The 23,013-nt window shown below is 40.3% G+C and overlaps 2 protein-coding genes across 3 annotated transcripts; both read left to right on the top strand.

Annotated features, from left to right (window-relative positions):
- Positions 1–695: 695 nt before the first annotated feature.
- Positions 696–15,688, top strand: NONO (non-POU domain containing octamer binding). The gene is made up of 11 exons (XM_045296984.1): positions 696–783; positions 7,413–7,551; positions 8,626–8,819; positions 9,831–10,132; positions 10,733–10,828; positions 11,013–11,209; positions 11,544–11,628; positions 12,233–12,335; positions 13,039–13,078; positions 13,277–13,386; positions 14,648–15,688. The coding sequence occupies exons 2-11, from the start codon at positions 7,422–7,424 to the stop codon at positions 14,780–14,782; spliced, it is 1,392 nt and encodes a 463-aa protein (XP_045152919.1). The 5' UTR covers positions 696–783; positions 7,413–7,421; the 3' UTR covers positions 14,783–15,688.
- A 93-nt stretch (positions 15,689–15,781) lies between these two features.
- ITGB1BP2 (integrin subunit beta 1 binding protein 2) lies at positions 15,782–20,171 on the top strand. Of its 2 annotated transcripts, XM_004716665.4 has the most exons (11): positions 15,782–16,298; positions 16,535–16,584; positions 16,684–16,740; positions 16,815–16,960; positions 18,171–18,265; positions 18,374–18,432; positions 18,568–18,638; positions 18,758–18,857; positions 19,128–19,241; positions 19,475–19,537; positions 19,772–20,171. In XM_004716665.4, exons 1-11 carry the CDS (start codon positions 16,235–16,237, stop codon positions 19,994–19,996), a joined length of 1,044 nt encoding a protein of 347 aa, XP_004716722.1. In that variant the 5' UTR covers positions 15,782–16,234; the 3' UTR covers positions 19,997–20,171. The 2 variants fall into 2 exon arrangements, with proteins under 2 accessions (XP_004716722.1, XP_045152920.1); XM_045296985.1 differs by lacking the exons at positions 16,535–16,584; positions 16,684–16,740 and having other exon boundaries at positions 16,255–16,298.
- The last annotated feature ends 2,842 nt before the right edge of the window (positions 20,172–23,013 follow it).

The raw sequence follows: 23,013 nt of genomic DNA, 5'->3' as shown, positions 1-23,013 counted from the left end.
GCTGGTGGTTTCGAACTGCTGACCACACTGATCGCAGCCCGACGACCACCAGGGCTCCTCCACTATTTAAGCCAGGCTTCTTGAATAGCCTGGTGAAGCAAGTAGAAATCTGATTAAGTGTGCCAGGGTGCCTGTCCTAAAGCGGAAGTGTGAAAAAATCAACATGGCGGGGCTTTTTTCAGTGGGAAAGGCGACACCTACTACCTTCAACACAATGCCATTGTTGCTCTAGTGCTTGCACAGGCGCAGTGCCGGAATTGGCGGAGTACGCCTACGTGCGCACATTTTCGCCCCTTCTCGCCTCTTCCCTGCCTCCCCCTTTCCTCTTACTTCTCCCCACCCAGTATTTGGTCGTTCAGTCTTTCTTTCCTTAGTCTGTTTGAGTCTCCCTTTCTGAAACTCCATTCCGCCCCCCTCCGCCCGCACCTCTTTATTACCCTCCACCCCCACCCCCTTCCCTTTCCCTTCTCACGCGCTTGGCCACTGGAGCATGCGCATTAGGGACACAGCCTCGCTCTTTGTCCCCCATCTGTCGGTCACACAAACGCCTAGCTTTCTCATCCGGTAGCCAATAGAAACGAAGAAATGGTGGAAAAAGGATTCCGCCTCTGAAGAGAAACCTTGATTGGCAGTGACGTGAACCAATGAAAGTCGCTATCTTGGACCCCTTGGGAGGCACGGAGCTTTCGCCGCCTCGTTTCCGGCGGTCGCGCGCTCTTTTCTCGGGACGGTGGAGGCCGTGCAGCGTCGCCGTTACTCTGAGGAGAGAACCTTCGGTGCCGAGTGAGTTCCCGAGTGGTTTGGGTTCTGCGTGGGAGGCATGTTGGATTTCTTGCTCTCATCGGTGAAGGAGGAGACTAGGGCGAGGCCAGGTTTGGGTGGATGGCTGTTCCCGAGCCCCTTGAGGCCTTGTCCTCGCCGCCAGTGTGGTGGCCGCCTCGGCCCACCCGTGGTGGCCGCGCGCTTCGCCTTCCGTCTGCGCGCCTGCCCTTTCCCGCAGCCTCCTCTTCGGAGCTGGCTCCTGTCGGGAAGTGGGCCCCGCGGGCGTGGGGTCCATCACCGAGCGCACCGAGTGCGTTGTCGCAGGAGGAGGCGCTTTGTCCGCGCTCCTCCTCTCGCCTTCGAGAGGCCATTAATTCCGGGGAGGAACGTGGGCCCCCCCACCCGGGCGTGATTGCTGCAAACTGAGCCATGAAGTTCCCGCTTCCAAATCCCACCACGTTCATGGTCCGCTTCCTTTCTGGCGGCTCCTTTTCTTGTTTTGCTGCCTCTTTGCCCAGTTAATACCATCGCTTTTCTAAATTAAAGTGAAATTTATGGATTTCCTAGTGGTTACCTTCCACTGAAACTATTATCAGGCGCTGGCCCCTTTCTATGAACAGAGGTTGAGCTTAGAGAAGCCCGGGGGCACTTTGCTGTCTTAAATGGAAGTTAGGTAGGTGAAGGAGATGGTTGCTAGATACTGAGGGGGGCTACATATGCCTGCCTAGTTTTGAGTTTCAGCTAGACAACGAGTTACTTTTATGGTACATACATGTAGCAAAATAGTACTCATTCCAAAATCGGATATTTAAATTTGACTATGCCATGTATTTTTATTTGCGAAATCTGGCAACTCTAGCAGGGAACCACTGAACAGATTTATGGAGTGGCCTTGCCCAAATTCTTTATTCTTAAACGAAAGACAACACTGTTAGTGGGGGGGGGGGCTTGTTGTGTCAGTATGAGGGAGTCTTGGGTCCTGTATCCAAACTTATATTTGTGTAACTGTTGTGTATCGTGCCCAATAGCTGCGGTTTTGATAATGCACCAGTACCTATTTTCTCAAGAAAGTTCTTCATCAGAGTTGTTAGCTCTTTAGGACTGAAATCCTTGCTGCTCATCTTTGTGCTTTGTTCTCTTCTTGAGGTCAACTGGGTAGGTGGCAATGAAGTTATTTATTTTAATTTTTAAATAACTTTATTGGGGGCTCATACAACTTATCACAATCCACACATTAATTGTCTCAAGCATATTTGTACATATGCTGCCATCATTCTTTTCTAGACATTGACTTTCTATTGAATGGTTGGTATCAGCTCCACTTTTTTCCCCTCCCTCACTACCCCCACCTTTGTGACCCCTTGTTAAATTATAAATTATTATTTTCATTTCTTACACCAACTGTTGTCGCCCTTTCCCCATGGCTTCTGTTGTTTGCCCCTTTGAATTTATTACTCAAAAGAGCCTTTTGCACATATTTCCAAATTATCTTGCTAGCCATCATCAAAAATAGATGCTATCTTGTAAGCACTGTACGGAATGCCCAAAAAAGGAAAACCCAGAAGAGAGGAAAGAAGATCGTAATTGATGACCGTTGCCTAAATGGAGCATCCAACATATGCATAAATAAGGGCACTTGGCATCAGGAACAAGTACCTACTATGTTCTAGATGGGAGCTAAGTGCTTTTAAGTGCATTATCTCATTTTAGGCTTCAAAAGTAACCCGCCCAAGAGGTGGATATTCTATCCCATTTGACAGTAAGGTTCAGAAGTGAGGTGACATGGATTGCTAGTGAGTATCGTGAATGGAAATTAAGGTCTGTATGACTACAAAGACTAGCACAGTGATGAATATGAACTAGGGTACAACAGACTTGGGTGTTGTCCCTTGCTGCTCCATCACACCGTGTGACCTTGCATGGGCCAAGTACTTCTGGCATCAATTTCTTCTTCCAGAAGTATAGTAGTTGTGAGCATTAAATGAGATAATGCAGGCCTGACACAGTGTCTAGCATATAATGGTCAATAAATACCCAGTATTGCTATCTTTACTCCCAGGCTGCATTTTGAGAAGTCAAAAATAACTTCCTTGAGGTGATAGAAATTTGGCAATGATTATGCACCATGACAGGATTAATGTAGTTCATAGCACTAAAACATACTGAATTGGCAAATGTGGGGCTTCCAAAAGTTCATGGGGAAATTCCCTATCATTTCATTTTCCATGATCTTTTGGAAGCCCCTTTGTATTTTACAGCAATGAAAAAGCTACAGATAAATATTTAGCATCGGCAAAGCCTGGCCTCAGGCTGCCATGTGAAAATAATTATTTCCTAGGACTATGAGACTGGATCGTTTCCTTTTATATAATAAAGATCTGAACAGGAAAAAAATAACCTGCCTTGAAATAATCTTAAATAGTCCTTAAAGTTTTACACTCTAGGAGGTAGAGTATTCTAAAAGGCATTTGTGCTAAAATGGTCATTTAAAAATGGCATGGAGAAGTGTCTGTTAGGATGTAAATATATGGCATAGGACATTTAACTTGAGTTCATTAGTCATATCCAGATCCATTATGGGATGCAGAGTTCGAAGCTGGTACCACTGATTCCTAAGGTTGGAGGGAAAATGTTCCTTCGCTAAACTAAAGGAAGAAATATCTGAAGACAACCAAGTTTTTGCCATGGACCTAGCCACTTTAGGGCAGTAGGGAGATAGTTAAAAACCTGCGATCCAAATAGGAAAAGACTTAACGCTCATGTTACTATCTCAAACTATTTTTCACAATTTTTAAGGGATCTCATTTACCATGAAGGTGCTACACTTATTTATGGCATTTAAAATGATAATTTATATAGAAAACAATGCTGTGCTGTGTAGCAGGAGTCACAGATTCAGGGATCCTATTTTTAAGAATTTATGCTAAGGAAATAAAGGTATAAAAGCAAGAAGGAATTTACTGTAGTGTTATAGGAAAAAGTTGTAAACAACTTAAATGTCTCAATAGAGAGTAGTTGAGTAAATGTGTATCCAGATGGACTTAAAGTTTTAAAATTAAATCAACACTTGAAATCAGCAAAAGCTGAGTATACAATGGTGTGTTGTGTTTGCAGTTAAAAGATTGCATGTTTTGGAAGTTATAGAAAAATGAAAACAGTGGATATGTCCAACGATACCAAGTGTTCATGCATATAGTTGAATACTGTGTCCATTAACAGTAAATGTAGATTTAATGGTAAGAAAGTTGTGCTATGTCAAAAAGTTCAGAAAGGAAGTTAAAATACTTTGCATATAAAAATTAGTGACTAAAAGTAAATACCAAAATATCAACAGTGATTATTAACTTATGTTTTATATATTACAATATATTTTGTGTTACATACCTTGTAATTTCTGAGGTTTTGCAACATGAATGAGAAACAAAATTGATGAAATGAGAAAATTCCAGTGTAGGCTTAAACATCACAGTTCTATTTAAAATTGCAATCTGCTCCCTTCCACTAGCTGTATCTTTAACCCTTCTCCCCAATTAAAAAAAAGTTTTAACCCTTCTCCCCCATTAAAAATGGTTTTTCAATGCATCTTCTTTGTCTTATATAATTATGTAGAAACTCCGAAAGCCAGAATTTTTGCATTGCTCACTGAGCCATCCCAAGCACCTAGAATATAAAACCACAGCCATCCAGTTGATTGCAACTCAATAGGAACCATACATCATTTCCTAGGCTATAAATCTTTAAGGGGACCTCTTTCTCCCCTGGAGTGGCTGGCAGTTTTGAACCACCAATCTTGCGTTAGCAGTTCAATGTTTATCCTACTGAGTTAATAAAATGGAAAATTATCAATAAGCAACATATAAGGCGATTGTTTTAATTTTTGCATACATTGTGTTCATAATGTTTTTTTCTTTAACCTTCCCTCTTAAAACATTGCACTTTAAGCCGTATAGCATTCCATTGCATAGCTATAACAATTTCTTCAAATCAAGTTCTTTAATTTAAAATACTTAAATCATTTTTAGTGTTTTGCTACCACAGGGGCTGTGAACATTTTCATGTACCCAAAACCAAACTCACTGCCATCGAGTCGATATTGATTCATAGTGACACTACGGGACAGGATAGAACTGCCCTTGTAGGTTTCCAAGACTAACTTTTTATCGGAGTAGAACGCTTCATCTTTCTCCTCAGAGTGGATGGTGGTTTTAAACTGGTAACCTTGTGGTTAGCAATCCAACAGGAAACCAGTACGCCACCAGCGCTCCTATTTTCATGTAAGTAGCTTTTCACATTGAAATTCTTTTCTTATGAAAAGCTTCTAGGAATACAGTTTCTATGTTTAGAAATGTAAAATAACTTTTGAATGCAAATTTGGATAATGGTGCTTTCTGTTTGTATAGAATGTGTTAAATTTATCAGGAAGTTTTTTTAATGTGGTAAAATGTATATAGCAAAAGGTATTGTGCAGCAGCTTTACCCACAGAAGACCTGCTGCACAAGACCTCTATAAATATTGAACAACAATGATGTTGCTTTGAGGACTGAGGTGTACCTGACCCAAAGCTGGTATTTTAAATCACTTCATATGCATGTGAAAATTGGTCACTCAATAAAGAAGACTGAAGAAGAATCAATGCACTTGAATTATGTGCTGGAGAGAAATAGTGAAAGTATCATGGACTGTCAAAAGAACAAACAAATCTGTTGGAAGAAGTACAGCCAAAATGCTCCTTAAAGGCAGGGATGCAAGTCTTCGACTCCCACACTTTGGATATGCTATCAGGAGAGAACAGTCTCTGGACAAGGACATCAGATTTGGTAGAGTGTGAAAAACAGGAAGATCAAGAAGAGTTGTATAATCATTACCACAATCAATTTTAGAATATTTTCTTCCTTTTGATACTCCTTATTTTAGCTCCCCATTTCCCCCCAGCCTGCCCTGCCATACCACCAAGCAACCATGAGCCAGTTACTATCTATCGCTATAGATTCACCCATCCTGGATTTCACATACCTAAAAACAAAAAGAAAGAAAAGAGCAAATAACAATAACAAAATAAAATAGAGAAAAACCTCAATTGAAAAGAAAGCAGAAAATATTAAAAATAGAATAACTTTAAAAATGGGTCAAAAAGGTGAGCCAAATGATAAGGTATTACATTTTAACTTAGCTACTTCCATAATAGATTTTATAATGCATTCCTGAACTATAGTCGGGATATTTTGAACTTTTGAAGAAAGTTTTTGTATACACAAAAGTATTCCCATATACTTACTATTTATAATTAGCTATCAAACTTTTGTCTCATTGTTGTCATGTGAAGAATATCATTTTCTATTTTAAAGGGGATCTATGTAAATAATTATAACTATGGGGTCTGGTGTTGGGGGTGGGGAATTAGGATTGACTTTGTCTTTTTATTTCTGTTTTTAGAGAACTATTTTTGAATGAGGCAGATGAAGATGGCCTCTTATTAACCTGATCAATAAGAAAATTTTCATTTCAAGACTATAAATTTAAGCATATAAAATATTCAGTCTGGATTATACCAGGAATTTTAATTTTGTTTTCTTTTCAATCTTATGTTGATTTTTAATTGACAGATTTTAACACAGATGATTGTATATCCATCTTTTTCTATCTTATATTGCTTTTGTAGTCATTTTTTAACTTTTTTTTGCTTTTGTAATCTTTTATGATTTGATTTTTGTTCAGTAATAATTTTTACACTGACATTGTCCCCAGATGGTGCAAACTATTAATATGCTTGACTGCTAACTGATTGGGGGTTGGAGGCCACCCCACGATGCCTTGTAAGAAAGGCCTGTCAATCTATTTTAAAATTGGCCTTTCACATCAGGTTACCATGAATCAGAATTGACTAGATGGCAATCATATATATACCAGTACTGAGTTAGTAATTTTGCATATTTACTTAATCTTCATAGTATTGAGAGGTATGTTTTTATTGTTCCCTTTAAAACAACTGAAGAATCTTATTAAGGTAGGACATAGCTATTGTGTATTGGGAACTATGATTCAAAAGTATGTCTTAACTCCATAGCCCACTGTTCATTCCACAGTATCTCCTGTGGGCTAGGACTATACCAGAGAATAACACTGATTACTCCTTATCCTTCGCTAATTAGCAAATTCCTGAACTGTCTAGTCTACTCCATTTTTATTGGTATTAACCCATGCCAGTTATTGTCTTTACAATATTCTTTACGAAGCAATGTTGGTACCATTGAGTCACTTCCAACTCATAGCAGCCACATGACAGAATAGAGCTGCCTCCTTGGCCGTAACCTATGGAAGCAGATCACCAAGTCTTCCGCAGAGCCACTTTTGGTTAGCAACTAAGTGCTTAATTATTGCAACACAAGGGTTCCTTGCAATATGTGATAGGGCCATTTGGTGAGGGTTAAGATTCTCTTGGGAAAGTGGTTTCCTTTCATGTTTAGAATTATTGAACTGGAAGTTTTCTTGAGTCATTTCTAGTCTCAAGTGATTCTCATTTGGTGCTTGTTTAGTTCCTGTGTATAGCATAATTGCTAAAGCCTGTTTGTAGGTAATAAGTCATCAGGAAGATGATTCTTAGTGTGTCATTAACACCGAATGTATTTGACAATCTGCTTTTCCCATACAGGGTACAAAAATGCAGAGCAATAAAACCTTTAACTTGGAGAAGCAAAACCATACTCCAAGGAAGCATCATCAGCACCACCACCAGCAGCAGTCACTACCCCCGCCAGTACCGGCAAATGGGCAACAGGCCAGCAGCCAAAGTGAGTTGATGCTAGGTAATGGGGTAGAAATAGGTTTCCTATGGGGAATGGTTCTTTGGTTTTCAGATATTTGTCTCTTGGGATTGTGAAGGGATGGACCTTTATGGCCATCCTTGATCTTTTTTCCCCTATTTACCTCTTAATGTGTATATGATGGGAAAAGGCTATTTCCTGAAATCAAGAAGTAGATATGGTGTAGAATGGCAGTTGAGTACTGGTTACTGAACATTTACTTTCTTGGACTCATTGTCATCGGCTCCCAGCCTCCCCTGCCGTCCCCCGCCCAAGAAACCATCAATACAGTCACAACCTCTATCCAGAGAAAACAAAATACAGAAAAACAAAACCAAAAACCCCCACTGCACTCTGATGGAAAGCAAGGCTATCCTTGGTCTGTGGTCAGAGGGTATTCACTGGAGGCTTAATGTATGTGTGAGCACTGCAAATGGATTTTGGACTCCTGTTGTCATCCATAGCCTTATGCAAAATGGATGTGCACAATTTAAGCTCTGATACTATTCCCTCCTTCAGGTTAGGATTTTATCATTCACAATCCTTGGATCAAACATGCTAGTGTGTTGCTTCTGTGTAGTCCTAGTTGATGCCTCACTCAGATGACTGCTAATTCAAAGAAGCCTTTACGAGTCCAGATGCTATTCTTTCAAATAGCTGGACACCATCTAGCTTTTTTTTTTTTTTTGCCATGCTTGGCTGTAGCACCGCGTCTGCATTGATCTCTTTATGCGGATAAGCATCAAACAGGGCAGTTTTTAATCTCATTTGGTTCTTTTGTAATGTCACTTATTTCTTATTCATAGGATTTGCTCTAGAACATTTTCTTTGTTCTTGTACACATTGTTATTAGCTCCCCATTTCCTCCCAAGGAACCATTAACCCAGTTACTGTTTATATCCTGGATTTCATATACAGGAAAACATTATTTTAAAAACCAACAAGGAAAAGTAACACTAATTCTCTTTCTCTGGTGGGGGTGGGTTGTGTGTGTGTGTGTGTGTGTGTGTGTGTGTGTGTGTGTGTGTGTGTGTGTAATACGTCTCCTGTGTCTTCCATTAGATGAAGGCTTGACTATCGATCTGAAGAATTTTAGAAAACCAGGAGAGAAGACCTTCACCCAACGTAGCCGTCTCTTTGTGGGTAATCTTCCTCCTGACATCACTGAGGAAGAAATGAGGAAACTATTTGAGAAATATGGGAAGGCTGGCGAAGTCTTCATTCATAAGGATAAAGGCTTTGGCTTTATCCGCTTGGTGAGCAACTATGGGCTTTGGGCATGTGGTTTTTTTTAAACAAACAAATGGAGAAAGCTAGGAATGATATATGGAACAGCAGGCAGTGGAAATCTCAGATAGTCTGCTTGCCAAAACCTGGGAGTTAATGAAACAGGACCAAAAATGCAGAATTTATGCTTGCTACTCTTGTGGGTTTTTTTTAAGATAAAATGTTTATTTGCCCAAGATAATAGCAAGAGCTAATGTCTCAGAACTGTTTCATTTGAACATTTTCAAACATAAAGCAGAATAGTATAGTAACCCTTGCTCTGAAAAAAAGCAAAAACCTTCCTCTGTATCCATTACCCAGCTTCAACAATTACCAGTTTATGACCAATTACATTCACCTGCCTTCCTCCTAGATACTCCCCATACTCAATATAAATATTTTAGTACATTAGGCCTTATTTTAAAGTTAATTTGATTTAGATAAAGATTTAAGTGTATGGGGAGGAAACCATTTCTTGGCATCATCTACTATAAATATGGAGTAAGCAGAACTAGTTTTCATTTTGCATTTGTTAACTAACTCCTGAGATTACATATAGGAAGTTAATTTCTCTGGGGTTAAAATTCAAGGGTCCTTTCAAGGTCTGATTCTAAAGAAGCTTTCTGGAGATCATAACTGGTTTTGGTAAAACGTGTAACTAAAATATTCTGGGTGCTGTTATAATTAAATATCAGAGTGGTTTTTGGTTTTTAGATTATATGTTATTTTTGAAAAATAACAAAATTGGTGATGGTGTATTGCTAAAATTTATAATTATGTCCCATTTATTGACAAGTTACCAGAGCAATCACTATAATCAGAGAGTTAATCTGAAACAGATGATTCCATTCTTTCAGATCTACCCATATTCTTTATATACTTGTTGCCAAATTGATTTGGAGACATTTTTGTACTGAGCTTTGTTTGCTACTTAGAGTGTTGATGGATATATGCATAGTTTTTGCCAAATTGAGTTACTTTAACTTTCTAATGCTCTCTAGGAAACACGAACTCTAGCGGAGATTGCCAAGGTGGAGCTGGACAACATGCCACTCCGTGGAAAGCAGCTGCGCGTGCGCTTTGCCTGCCATAGTGCTTCTCTTACAGTCCGAAACCTTCCTCAGTATGTGTCCAACGAACTGCTGGAGGAGGCTTTTTCTGTGTTTGGCCAAGTAGAGAGGGCTGTAGTCATTGTGGATGATCGAGGAAGGCCTTCCGGAAAAGGCATCGTTGAATTCTCAGGGAAGCCAGCTGCTCGAAAAGCCCTAGACAGATGCAGTGAAGGCTCCTTCCTGTTAACCACGTAAGTGAGGATCATTTTCAGAAAGTCCTTAGGTTGCTACTTCCTTGCTGTGGTCTGAGGAAGTTAGCCACTGGGAACCATGTTCTGGGATCGTTTAAAAAACTTTTTTTGTGGGTGGATTTCAGTGACCAGACATTTAAAGATAATACTAATTTCAGTTTTCCAATGCATATCAAAGTATAACTTTAAAGTCTTGCGATAATATGTCTTCAATTAAAAAAACCAAGATGTCCTAAATCAGCCTTTACTTTGTAATGTTTTTGAACTCTGAAAAGTTGCTTTATGCATATAAGGGCTTGGTATTTCCCCCATGTCATTTTCTGGAGTAGTTCTGCAGATAATGGATACTTAAACTATACTTCCTTTGATCTTTTTGAAACTGTAGCGAGGAGATCTGAAGCCTGATTCTATTCTATCAACCCGTTTCTCCTTAATGCCATTAATAGGATTTGGTTCCGTGAGCTCCATACAACTTTTTCAGAAGTATGTTAATTGAAAAAAATTGAGTATGTTAATTGTTCAACCATGACATTGCAGGCCCTAGAGATGGAAAACCTAGTAAAGTGTGATCTGATTAGCCCTGAACTTCCTTTCTCCCAGATTTCCTCGACCTGTGACTGTGGAGCCCATGGACCAGTTAGATGACGAAGAGGGACTTCCAGAGAAGCTGGTTATAAAGAATCAGCAATTTCACAAGTATGTGTTCCTGACAGATTCTGTGCTTGCCAAGTCCTAAGGAAGCTTGTATGGAGGGATTTATGAAAAAGACAGATCTTTGATGAGTTTGAAAACAGGCATTATTTTGGTTCTTAGGTAGAATGCAATGCTTAGTTGGAGGAATCTTAGAAACAATTAAGTCACCCTAGACCCTTGTCTATAGGGAACGAGAGCAGCCACCCAGATTTGCACAACCTGGCTCCTTTGAATATGAATATGCCATGCGCTGGAAGGCACTAATTGAGATGGAAAAGCAGCAGCAGGACCAAGTGGACCGCAACATTAAAGAAGCTCGAGAGAAGCTGGAGATGGAAATGGAGGCTGCTCGCCATGAGCACCAGGTCATGCTAATGAGGCAGGGTGAGTATCGGCCTATAAACGTCCTAAAGCTAGAAAAACAAAGTGAAAGCTTTCAGGAGTTTATATTAATCAGTAGCGGAAGACCTAAATCTCTACTTTTATTCTCTGAAATATTTTGTTGATCTTGGTAGGCAAATGAGCTTGGAGATGTGACAGAAAATACTGGATTCTGTGGAGAAGGAAATATAGGTTTGACTTTATTTTTGGAATCTGGATACCTCAGACATCCACTAAGGGATTATATTCCCTTTGCTTTCTGGATCTTTATTTAGAGAAAAATTGTATCTGGCTGAAGAGCATGAAGAATACTTGAATTATTTTGTTGTTTTTCTAGATTTGATGAGGCGCCAAGAAGAACTTCGGCGGATGGAAGAGCTGCACAACCAAGAGGTGCAAAAACGAAAGCAACTGGAGCTCAGGTAAGTTTCTTGAACCTGATTCATGACAACTCTAAAAGGGAATATCTCATTCCTGCTTTCTACCACCATTCTTACCTGGTGCGTTTGTAAATAAGTTGGCAAATATTCCCTGACTTCTTCTTAGGAAGGGGACATTTTTAGCTGCCCATGGCTCTAGGATTTACCCTCAGGAAGTAGCTAAGTGCTGGTCCCATGAATCTCCTTTAGGAAGAGAACCTTTTTTCAAGGGGACCTTTGAGGTGGGTACATTTAATAGTGAGTTTTCTGGAGAGTTGTGATAGTGTTCAGTAGACGATTACCTTAGTAATAGAGTTACCTTAGTTCAGAGTGCAGAGTATTTTATTAAGAAAGCCTGCTTGTGGAAGCTGGAGGGAGATGGCACGAACACCAGTAAGTATGAGGAAGAAGAAATATCCTGGAATCGATGGTGGTGATGGCTGCACAACTCTTATGAATGTGACTGAACTATTGGAAAGTATATGTGAATTGTGTGTTGGCGAAACTGTTCAAAATAAATTATTTTTTAAAAGAGCCTGCTTAAGTTCTTGTGTACCTGTCTCAAATATCTTTATGGGTCTGGTTTTCAATGCCTTCATGACTGTAGGCAGGAGGAGGAGCGCAGGCGCCGTGAGGAAGAGATGCGGCGACAACAGGAAGAAATGATGCGGCGACAGCAGGAAGGATTCAAGGGAACCTTTCCTGATGCGGTATATTTCTCATGTGTCCATTATGTATCACACCATTTGTGACATGACAAGCACACCATAAATTGTCCACTAAGGACCACAAAATAGTTCAGGTTCTGACCAATTTGCCCATATTTGGAGATTATTTTTAGAAATAATTTTTTAATCATTTTATTGGGGGCTCATACAACTCTTATCACAATCCATACATCTATCCATTGTGTCAAGCACATTTGTACGTTTGTTGCCATCATCATTCTCAAAAGATTTGCTTTCTACTTGAGCCCTTGGTATCAGCTCCTCATTTTTTCCCCTCCTTCCCCTCCTACCCCTTCCCTCTTGAAATAATTTATACGAATAAACTGTAAAGTTGGAAGGGGAACTTATATTGCCTCATAAGCAATTAAGATGAAAAGTTGAGGACATTGCTTTTTAATACTCTCTGACTGTAGGATGAGATAAATTGATTCCTTTTTTAAAAATGGATTCCTATGGCTTCTTTGTTCGAGTTGGAGACCTAGGAGAAACCAACACTCCTGCATCCTTTCTCCTCTCATTCCGAATAGGACTGTTGGCTTGTGTCCCAGAATCTCTGACTTTAAACTTGGTAACTTGCAAGAAGCTTTTGGTGTTCAACTTGCTGTCACAATTTTTAGTGTGGTCTTAATGGATTGTGGTAGAAGGCATTGTGTCATGGATTGTCTTGTGCATTTTTGTTTTTTAGAGAGAGCAAGAGATACGGATGGGACAGATGGCCATGGGAGGTAAGGACTTGGGGAGGTTAAAGACATTTTTGTGTCTGGTCTTTAGTGAGCTTATTAATCTGTATAGTTTCTCCTACCTATTTCAGATTTAAAGGGTATCTGGTACAGATTTGAGGGACTTTAACACAGTTCTTAATGAATTTGTTTCCTTAATGGTCTCCAGACCCCGTACTGATTACACTGTTCTCTCTGCTTTAGGTGCTATGGGCATAAACAACAGAGGTGCCATGCCTCCTGCTCCTGTGCCAGCTGGTACCCCAGCTCCTCCAGGACCTGCCACGATGATGCCAGATGGAACCTTAGGATTGGTAATAAACTGCAGGGCCTCACATTAACCCTGGTAGTTGGAGGGGAAAGGGCCTTGTCTTCAAAGCCCCTGGGGCTACCTTGATTTTTCTACAAATAAACAATCTTTAGTACTATTGATATCCATTAAAAGTAACCTCAAGATTTTTTTTATGAGTTTTATATGAAGGGTAAGTGTACATTAAGAAAGCATCCCAACCTAGAAAATGTTTATTTTTTAATCTTGTGCAAATCCATTTTAAAGTACTTTGTCTTAATAGTTAGTCGAGTAGTTTGACTGGTTAGCTACTACCTTTGGAGAAAAATTCTTTGGAAGAGAAGACAGTAAAGGCTAGAAAAGTAAAATATGTGTGAATTCAAGGTTTTATGGCTTGTGAAATCCTGAGGTTTAGGTTCTAGTCTCAAAATGTTTGGATTAAATTGGAAGCCCAAATGGTGCAGTAGTTGTTTAGTTGCTAACGGGAAAGTAGGTCATTTGAACCCACCAGCCTCTCCAGGGGAGAAAAATGTATCAGTGTGCTTCCATAAAGATTTACCGAAAACCCTAGGGGGCATTTCTACCCTGTACTTTTCTTTGTTTGTACCCTGTTCTATAAGGTCACTGTGAGTCAGAATTGACTCAATACAGTGAGTTGGGGTGTTGTTGTTTTAAAGGTCTGGGTTCCTGAACAGTGATAGGCTACCCTTGTCTAGATATACCTAGCTTAGGAAAAAGGATTTGGCTAGAACTTGTCCTGAATCCTTGGGTGATACAAATGGTAATTTCACTCTACTAACTGAAAGATTGTCATTTCAAATCTGCCCAGAGGTGCCTGCTTCCTAAAGGTTGTGGCTATAAAAACCCTGTGGAACGGCTATTCTACTCTGAAACACATGAAGTTGCCATGAATAATAATGAACAACTTTTGTGTTTTATTTTTGGTTCTTAAAGAATATATACAACAGGTCATATATACCTTGAATAATTTCTTAAATATACAATGCAGATATGTGTTTTCTGTTTGTAACATGTCCAACCCAGGGTTTTAGTACATGTAGTACATGATACTGCCTAATAGTGAGGAATGATGATTCAGACAATTTAGGGTTACCCACTAATTTTAGCAGGCTTGGTGTCACTCCTTGCATGCAGACCCTTGTTTTAAAAGTTCCTTTCCAATCTTTTTAATGGCTTCCAGGGGAGGGATTACAGGTGGGTGCGAAGCTTAAGACAAAGATTCTATTGTAATAATGTGGGTTTTTGTTTTTGTTTTTCTCTTTAAGACTCCCCCTACAACTGAGCGTTTTGGCCAAGCTGCTACAATGGAAGGAATTGGGGCAATTGGTGGAACCCCTCCTGCATTTAATCGTGCAGCTCCTGGAGCTGAATTTGCTCCAAACAAGCGTCGTCGATACTAATAAATTTGTGGTCTACTTCCCCCAAACCTGTAAAAGAAGGACCCTTTTTGGACTAGCCAGAATTCTACTCTGGAAGAGTGTTAGGGATTCCTCCCTGTAGTTAGGTCTTTGCTGCCTGTTCTACTCTAGGGAGTATGCTGGAGGCAGAGGGCAAGGGAGGGGTAGTATTTAACAAATCAGTTCTGTGTGGTATATTATTTAACAAGTCAGTTCAATTCCATGTGGTGCATTCCTGAAGTCACAAGATAATGGATGTTAAGGGCCTAGAGGAAATCTTGGCCAAAAAATGGATCCAGTTAGCACCCTATTGATCTTGATCATTCCGTTTTAGTCCATTTTGTTTTGTTGGGTCTTTTCTTTTTCATCCTTCCATCTCCCAACTCAAGACACTGCCGCATATACCACAAAAAATCAGACTTCCCCCAATGACCTTAGCTCCATTGCTCAATTCACTCCTAGTTCAGAATTCAAGCAAATGTCCACATAGGTTACTGACAACATACATACATCATACGGTTTTGTTGTATTCTATATATTACCCCATAATGTCCTACTGGCGACATTTTTTCTCTTATAGATTTTCATTTTAGTATATCTTTAAAAAAACTGTAAACTTGCCTCCATCTTTTTCTTGGATGAGGACAAACCAGAAATGGCCCTTTTGTGTCTTATGTTGCTATTCACAGCTTTTTTTTGATAGGCCTAGTACAGTCTTGGGAACAGGGTTGCTGTGTCTTGAAGGTCTGACGGTAGCTCTTAGCCTTGCCTGTTTTAGGTAGTTATGCTGTGCATTTTTTATTGTTATACCATGTTTGATTTGTCCCTGGTACAATTAATTTTGAGTTCCCTGAGAAATGGAGCAGAAATGCAGCATCACCTTATTAAAATGCATTTTAAGCCTTTTAATTTTCTGTGCTATTTTTGAAGGGGAAGGGAGGGTGGAGGGTGGTTCTGTCTTGAGAGTTGGAAATTATAAGATACTGACTTTGATGAAAGTACTAGTCATTCTGGGCAAGAAGTAGGGGTTAAATGCATACTGTTGCCAAGATGATTGGTAAAGATTACAGAAGCAGTACATATGAGTAAAGCTGCTGCCTTGGAGCCTGAAGTATATTTCAAAGTTCCTATAAATTTGGGAACAGCTTCTAATATGTCTGGATTAAGTGTGTCTAAAGCTGAGCAGTGACTAGCTGACTCATCCCAAGTTCTAAGCCCTGCTCTGGCTTGATCCTTTTCTCCTGAGCATTACAGCTAAATACTCCTGAGCTCTTCCCTATTGGCTGGGGAGACGAACTGAAGTTCCTTGCCCATGTTAGGAGGTATACGCCTCCTGAACTAAAGATAGAAACAGCTGGCCCTTCTAGGCAGCTAAAACCCTTTAGACCGAGTTGTTCCTCACTCGGCAAGTGGACTCCTTGAAATACCCTTTTCTGTAATTCCACCAATACCTTCATGTCTCTACTGTGCTATAACAAAGGCTGTGGGCAACACTTTGACCCCAATACCAACCTTCCTGGTGAGTGAGTTATCTTGACCTTGCTAGGGGATCTTTGGTTGTTGTGGGGAAGCATGATATAGGGGTGGGAAATTCAGAAGCTTAGTGTGTGTGCTTTGGTCTGGATAAATTATCTCCCACGATGGATGCTACTTTTACATTATATGGAAAGAAACTAGGGTATAAACCTGGAGAAGAGGTAAGATAATACAATGCTCCAGTTACCTTTCCTTCCTTGATCTTTACTTCGTGTCCAGATTCCTGTTGCCATCACCCTGGTGTCCCAATCTTCCATGATGCACTTAAGGTGAGGAGTAGGCAATGGTGGGGAGTGGGCTAGCAAGAACCTTTCTCAAAGGAAATACACTTGGGGCATCTAAGCCAAGATGGGTCTCTTTGTTATTAGGGTTGGTCCTGCTGCCAGAAACGAACTGTAGATTTCTCTGAATTCTTAAGCATCAAGGTAAATCCTTTTCTTCCTTGGAATCTGCTTTTCATGGGATCTATCCCTAATCCTTATCTCCTTATTTATACTAGGGCTGTACTATGGGACCACATTGTGCTGAGAAGCTCCCTGAGGCCCCACAACCTGAAGGCCCTGCCACAAGCAGTTCACTTCAGGAGCAAAAACCTCTGAATTCAAATCCAAAGTCAACAGAGAATTTGCGCCAGGAGAGGCCCAAGTAAAGAGGGAGGTTCCTGGGTTTTTCATATATTTGTGCAGCTTCCTAGACGTGATTAATGCGCCACGGAAATGTCAGAACTAGGAAGCAGATGTGAAAAGGGCCAGGGTGATGTATAATCTGTGCCTTAGGCTTAATGCATCCAGAAATATTTCCCTTTGCTCCAGGATGTCATGAGGTGGTGATGGGTTTGATAGCTCTTGTCCACAGAGTAGATAGCCTCTCACAAATATATACTTAGTATATAACGAGGGGTTATTGAGAATTGTCATTTTTAAATAGAGGTTGCAGAGAATAAGTTTGAAATATTAAGTCTACAGTTAATTTACAAAGGAGGGTGAGGATGACTAGAGGGAAAAGCAGAGCTCAAGAATCTGAGATTACTAAATTCTAGGGCCTAAGGGAAGGAGCCCTGGTTCCATAGTGGTTACATGTTGGGCTGCCAACTGGAAGCTGTGCAGTTCAAAACCCATCAGCCACTCCGTGGGAGAAAAATGGGATTTCCTCCCATAAAGAGTGACGGTTTCATAAACTCACGGGAAGTTCTACCCTGCCCTGTGAATTGTCACCGACTACATGGCAACGAGTTGGGGTGTGTTTTTTTTGGGGGGTGTCTAAAGAACAGGAAGGAGCCCTGGTGCTATGGGTTAGGCATTGGGCTGCTCACCACAAGGTTGGTAATTCAAACCCACTAGCTACTCGACGGGAGAAGTTGTTTGTTCCAGTAAAGGCAGCCTCAGAAGCCTTAATGGAGGGTCACTACAAGTCAGAATCTACTCAGTGCCAGTGGATTTGGTTTTAGAGTTTTGAAAGGGCTGAAGTGATATGTTGGGCTGCTAACTGTAAGGTTGCTCCATGGGAGACAGATGAGGCAGTCTGCTCCTATGAAGATTATGGATCAGTGCTTTTCTGCCCCATATGGTCAATATGAATTGGAATATACTGGATGGTAGTGGGTCAAAGGGCTGGAGAGGAAGAGGAAATGACACAGCTCTAAAGAGCAATATAGTTAGATTTAGAGCAACTAGAGAAGCCCTGGGAATTTCCTGTGTTCAAGGATTTAAGATGTCCACATTGGCAATGAGGTTGCTACCCAATACCTCCAACCCTGCCCGACTTTTACCAGACTTCTTTAACTCCATTGCAATTGATGGGAGTGTTGGAGCTGGCTAATGATTCATGACTAAATCACCTCACCCATAAATTTTAGATCAGAGTTGCTTCTGAAGCTGCTGCCACTAAATATATCCCAAGCCCTGGGAATGGCATTGGAACAGAAGGAACTAGACCAGGAACCTCGGGCAGGTAGGTGGACCCTTAGTAGGACAGTCCTTACAGACTGGAATTTAATAGATGTGGCCATTGGGTGGGGGGATGTATATATAGGCTCTTGACCCACTCTCCCTTGTCCAGGACTTGACAGTAGCCTGTTCCAGACTGGTTCCAGTTGCCAGAACCCAGGATGTGATGCTGTGAGTGAGAGTTTTGGGGGCTCAAGCCTGTGGCTGAAAGGTGCTAAACCTGAGGGATGGCTGGGTATAGATATGATACTGAACGGCCTACACCTTATAATGACTTGATTACTGATTCTTCCTTGCTCTTGTTAGGTTTACCAAGGACCCGAGAGTGATGCTACACCATGTATCTACCACCCAGGAGCACCTCAATTCCATGAAGGGTGAGGAAGGGGACTGAGTGGACTGAGACAGGTTTCACCCAACCAGTATGTAACATAATATGGGAATGGGTTTTTATGAAGCGAGTGGAAGATTCAGTTGATTAATCTTCCTACATAAGAATGAAGTCTTGGAGCTGTTGTGGCATCCAGACCCTGGATTTTGGGGCATTCCTAGTGCAGCCAGGATGCAGAGTTGGTAGACATGACTGGGGCAAGCAGGTAAGCCCTAACTTTCCTGAACTCTTGATTAAAGTCCAATTTCCGAGATAACTTCTCTTCCCTATAACTTATAGCCTAGTTCCCTCTCTTGTATCCTTTGTGTACAGATCAAGTAAAATTCTCCTTATCCTTCAACATCCTAGAGATTTTAGAATATGATGAAGTAGTAATATTTCTTAAACTGATGGCTCTTTTGCACCCACACCATGAGGACTCACCTTGGGTTAGGAATTCATTCTCAACCATCCTCATTTCCCATCTTACCTTTAGTTGCCAGCATCTTGCCGCCATGATTGGTACCAGACAGATTCCTTAGTAGTGGTGACTGTGTATGGCCAGATTCCACTGCCTGCATTCAACTGGGTGAAGGCCAGTCAAACTGAGGTAAGGAGGGGGGAGGCTAGTGAATTGGGTGACACCATAATCTTACAGGCAGAGTTCCTATGTGCCATTAACCTTCAGACATGATAGTTCCTTGAGGGGTAGGTAATGTTATCACGTCTGTTGTTTGAGTGGCCCTTAGATGTAGGGATCACACCTCTGGTCTGGTTCTTTGCAGTCATGAATTGTTTTGGCTGTCTGGGATTGCTATTACCTCTCTAATTCTTTCCTTTTAGCTTCATGTCCACATTGTCTTTAATGATAACCGTGTGTTCCAAGCACAGATGAAGCTGTGGGGGGTAAGTGAGGCTAAGTGGGCACAAGGGGGAGGCAGATGGGGTGAAAAGAAGGATTGCACTGCAATAAACTTAAGTTGTCTTGAGGGAAGGAGTTGTGGGAAAGTGGAGGTTTATATGTTTTCCTATTTAAATTTTCTCCCTGTCACTCATTAATACCCTTCTTGCACTCCCCACCCCCACATCCCATCCCTTCATTCTCTTTTATGAGTCCCTCTATCTTTCCCTCCTCCTCAGGTCATAAACGTGGAGCAGAGTTCTGTCTCCTTGATGCCATCTCGGGTTGAAATCTCCCTGCGAAAGGCAGACCCAGGATCTTGGGCCCAGCTGGAGCACCCCAGTGCTATAGCTGAGAAGGATAGGGCTAGGGTTGGGTTAGAAATGGATAAGGAAGAATCTGAGGATTCAGATGATGATCTGAGCTGGACAGAGGAGGAAGAGGAGGAAGCTATGGGGGAATAGTAACAGTAGACAGCCAAATGCCTAGCTAGTACCTCGGTGACTTCTTGAGGATCTCCGAGACCAGGATATTTATTGGCTGTGTGGTGCCCTTAAGCAGGTAAGGGCTGAAGGAGGAGAGAACAAAAGTGTCCAAACCAAACTGTTTTTTCTTTAAATAAATCTTGTATTCTGCAGATGTACAGTGTTATTCTCTTACCTCATTGGGATATTAATTCCCCTCAACTTCTATGTATGTTCAGTACACGTGTGAAAAAAACCCACAACACATTTAGTCTGTTCTTTACATCCACTGATTATTTACTGAGTACCTATGTGCCCAGGTGAATTAAATACAATTCAGTAGTTTTTTGTATATTCATGTGCTATGCAACCATATTCAATTTTAGAACATTTTCATTACTCCTTGTGTTCTCCCTTAAACCTATAGATTGAGTCAGTGAATCATCTATTTTATATCCCTGTAGATTTTCCTATTCTGGACACATATATACAAGGGAGTACACCCCCCCCCCAAAAAAAAAAAAACCAAAACAAACAAATTGCACCAGGTGGGGTGGAGCTTTCATAGAACACATTTCCCCCCAGCTAGGTAACCATTGAACAGCTCACTCTCAGTGCACCTAGTGGCACTGCCTGGGAAGGTTCTCTCTGGTTACATTGAATTTTTTTTGTAGAAGCAGTTTTACTCAGACCTTGTTTTTTGTGATGGCTGATTTAAGAGAACAGCACGCAGCTGTGAAATTTTGTTTTCCTGTTCAGGAAAAATGCCACAGAAACTTAACGATGGTGAACACAGTTTACAAGGACAGTACTAGGGAAAAAACTCAAGTATATGAGTGGTTTTCTCATTTCCAAAAAAGGAATATTGATTGATGACAAACCTTGTTCTGGACATCCGTCAATTTCCTGAATGGATGAAAATATCGCCTTGTAGTGCATTTAGAGTTCATTCCACCAGGTCAGACTGTTAATAAAACTTTCTATTTAGAGGTTCTGAAAAAGATTGCAGAACAGTATGTGACATAAAGGCCTGATTTGTGGCAGACGGACTGGTTTTGCCACAATGCACCTGTTCATGCAGCCATCTCAGGGGGCTGGTTATTGGAAAAAAACAGCATGCCTCTCTTGCCCCACACACCTTACCTGACCTAGCTCCGTTTGGTTTCTGTATGTTTCTGGGAATGAAAGGACAGCAATTTGATGACGTAGAAGAGGTGAAGAAAAAAATCTAGGGAGGTACTGTCAGTCATCCAAATAGATGAATTTTAAAAACGTTTCTAAGAATGGAATCGCAGATTTGACAAATGAATTAAGTGTAAAAGGAGAGTACTTTAAAAGTTATAAGGTTGCTTTGTAAAAAAACTTTTAAATATATAGCTTTGAAAAAAATTCCAGTGTTTTTTAGGGCGTGTGTGTGTGTGTGTGTGTGTAAAATACAACGTGGTCTTCTGTGACTGGCTTTTATTTAGCATGGTAATTTCAATACTCATCCATGTTGTATATCTATATCACTACTTTTTATGGCTGCATAATATTCCATTTTATGGTATATAACACATTTTGTTTATCCATTCACCAACTGATAAACATTTGGGTTGTATCTACCTGCTGGCTATTACAAATAATGCTGCTACGAACATTGGTGTACAATTTTTGTGTGGATATATGAGGGAACTTCAAAGGTTTGTTAAAAAAAGATTAAAAACAATGGAATTTTTCTACCAACTCCTTGCATGTTTTCATTTCACTTGTATATATAACTTTTCTCTTGTATGTATAACTAGGAGTAGAATTGTTAGGTACTGTGGTAGGTAACTGTTTAACTTCTTAAAGATCTGCCAGATTGTTTCTAAAGCAGTTGTACTACCATTTTTTAGCAGTTTTATTGGCACTCATCGACATGAAATAGTTGTCATATCAAGAAGAGGTATCCAATCATTACCACAATCAATTTTAGAACATTTTCTTCTCCCTTGTACTCCCTTGTACTTGTTATTCTTATAATTATTTTTTTAATTGTGACGAAGGTGTACACAACAAAACATTCTCCAATTCAACTTCTATGTATATAATTCAGTGCTATTCTTCATGTTGTAAACCATTATTGACAGCCTTTTCCAAATTATTCAACCACCATTAACTTTAACTCAATGCCCTTTAAGACAAAACTCTTCGTTCTTCACCCATGGTAACCATTGTTCAAGTTTGTTTGTTTTTAGTAGTTTTCTTAATATAATATTCACATATCATAAATACTCCCACATTTAAATCTCTTAAATAGAGATATACACATCATCGCAGTCAGTTCTTGTGCTCCCGCTCCCTACCCGCATTCATTGTTTGCTTCCCAATCCCCTTAATCCACCCACCCCTAACCATTTTTATCTGGATTAGAGTGAAATTTCCAGTTTCTCCACAGCCTTGACTTGTCTTTTTTATTGTTTGGGGCTTTTATTTTCCACTTGTCTTTTTTATCATAGCCATCCATGTGGGTGTCTGATTGCAGCTTTGACTTGCATTTCCTTAATGGCTAATGGTTCCCTTGAGTCATAATTGACGTCATGGGAGTGAGTTTTGCGTTTAATGGCTAACAGGAGTCATTCCTTGGTGCAAACAGTTAAGAATTGATGTTTGAATAAACCCACAGCAGTATCAGAAGAAAGACATAGCACTCTTTCCAAAAATCAGCCATGAAAAATCCTAAAAAGCGCACAGTTCTCTAGGGTCCACAGCAACTGGTTCTGGTTGTTGATGTGAACATGTTTTGTTTTTCTCTTTTTTTATTTTTATTTTTTATTTATTTTTCTTTTTCTATTTTAAATCATTCTATTGGGGGTTCGTACAACTCTTTCCATACATAACATCCATTGTGTCAAGCACGTTTGTACATTTATTGCCATCATTCTCAAAACATTTTCTTTCTACTTGAGCCCTAGGTATCAGCTCATTTTTCCCCTCCCTCCCACACGAACCCTTGATAATTTATAAATTATTTTGTCATGTCTTTTTTTAAAATT

The sequence above is a fragment of the Echinops telfairi genome, unplaced genomic scaffold, assembly GCF_000313985.2.
Source record: "Echinops telfairi isolate 266 unplaced genomic scaffold, ASM31398v2 ScPeMD7_7415;HRSCAF=8453, whole genome shotgun sequence".
NCBI classification, from domain to species: domain Eukaryota; kingdom Metazoa; phylum Chordata; class Mammalia; order Afrosoricida; family Tenrecidae; genus Echinops; species Echinops telfairi.
This window is presented reverse-complemented; position numbering and strand designations above follow the sequence as displayed.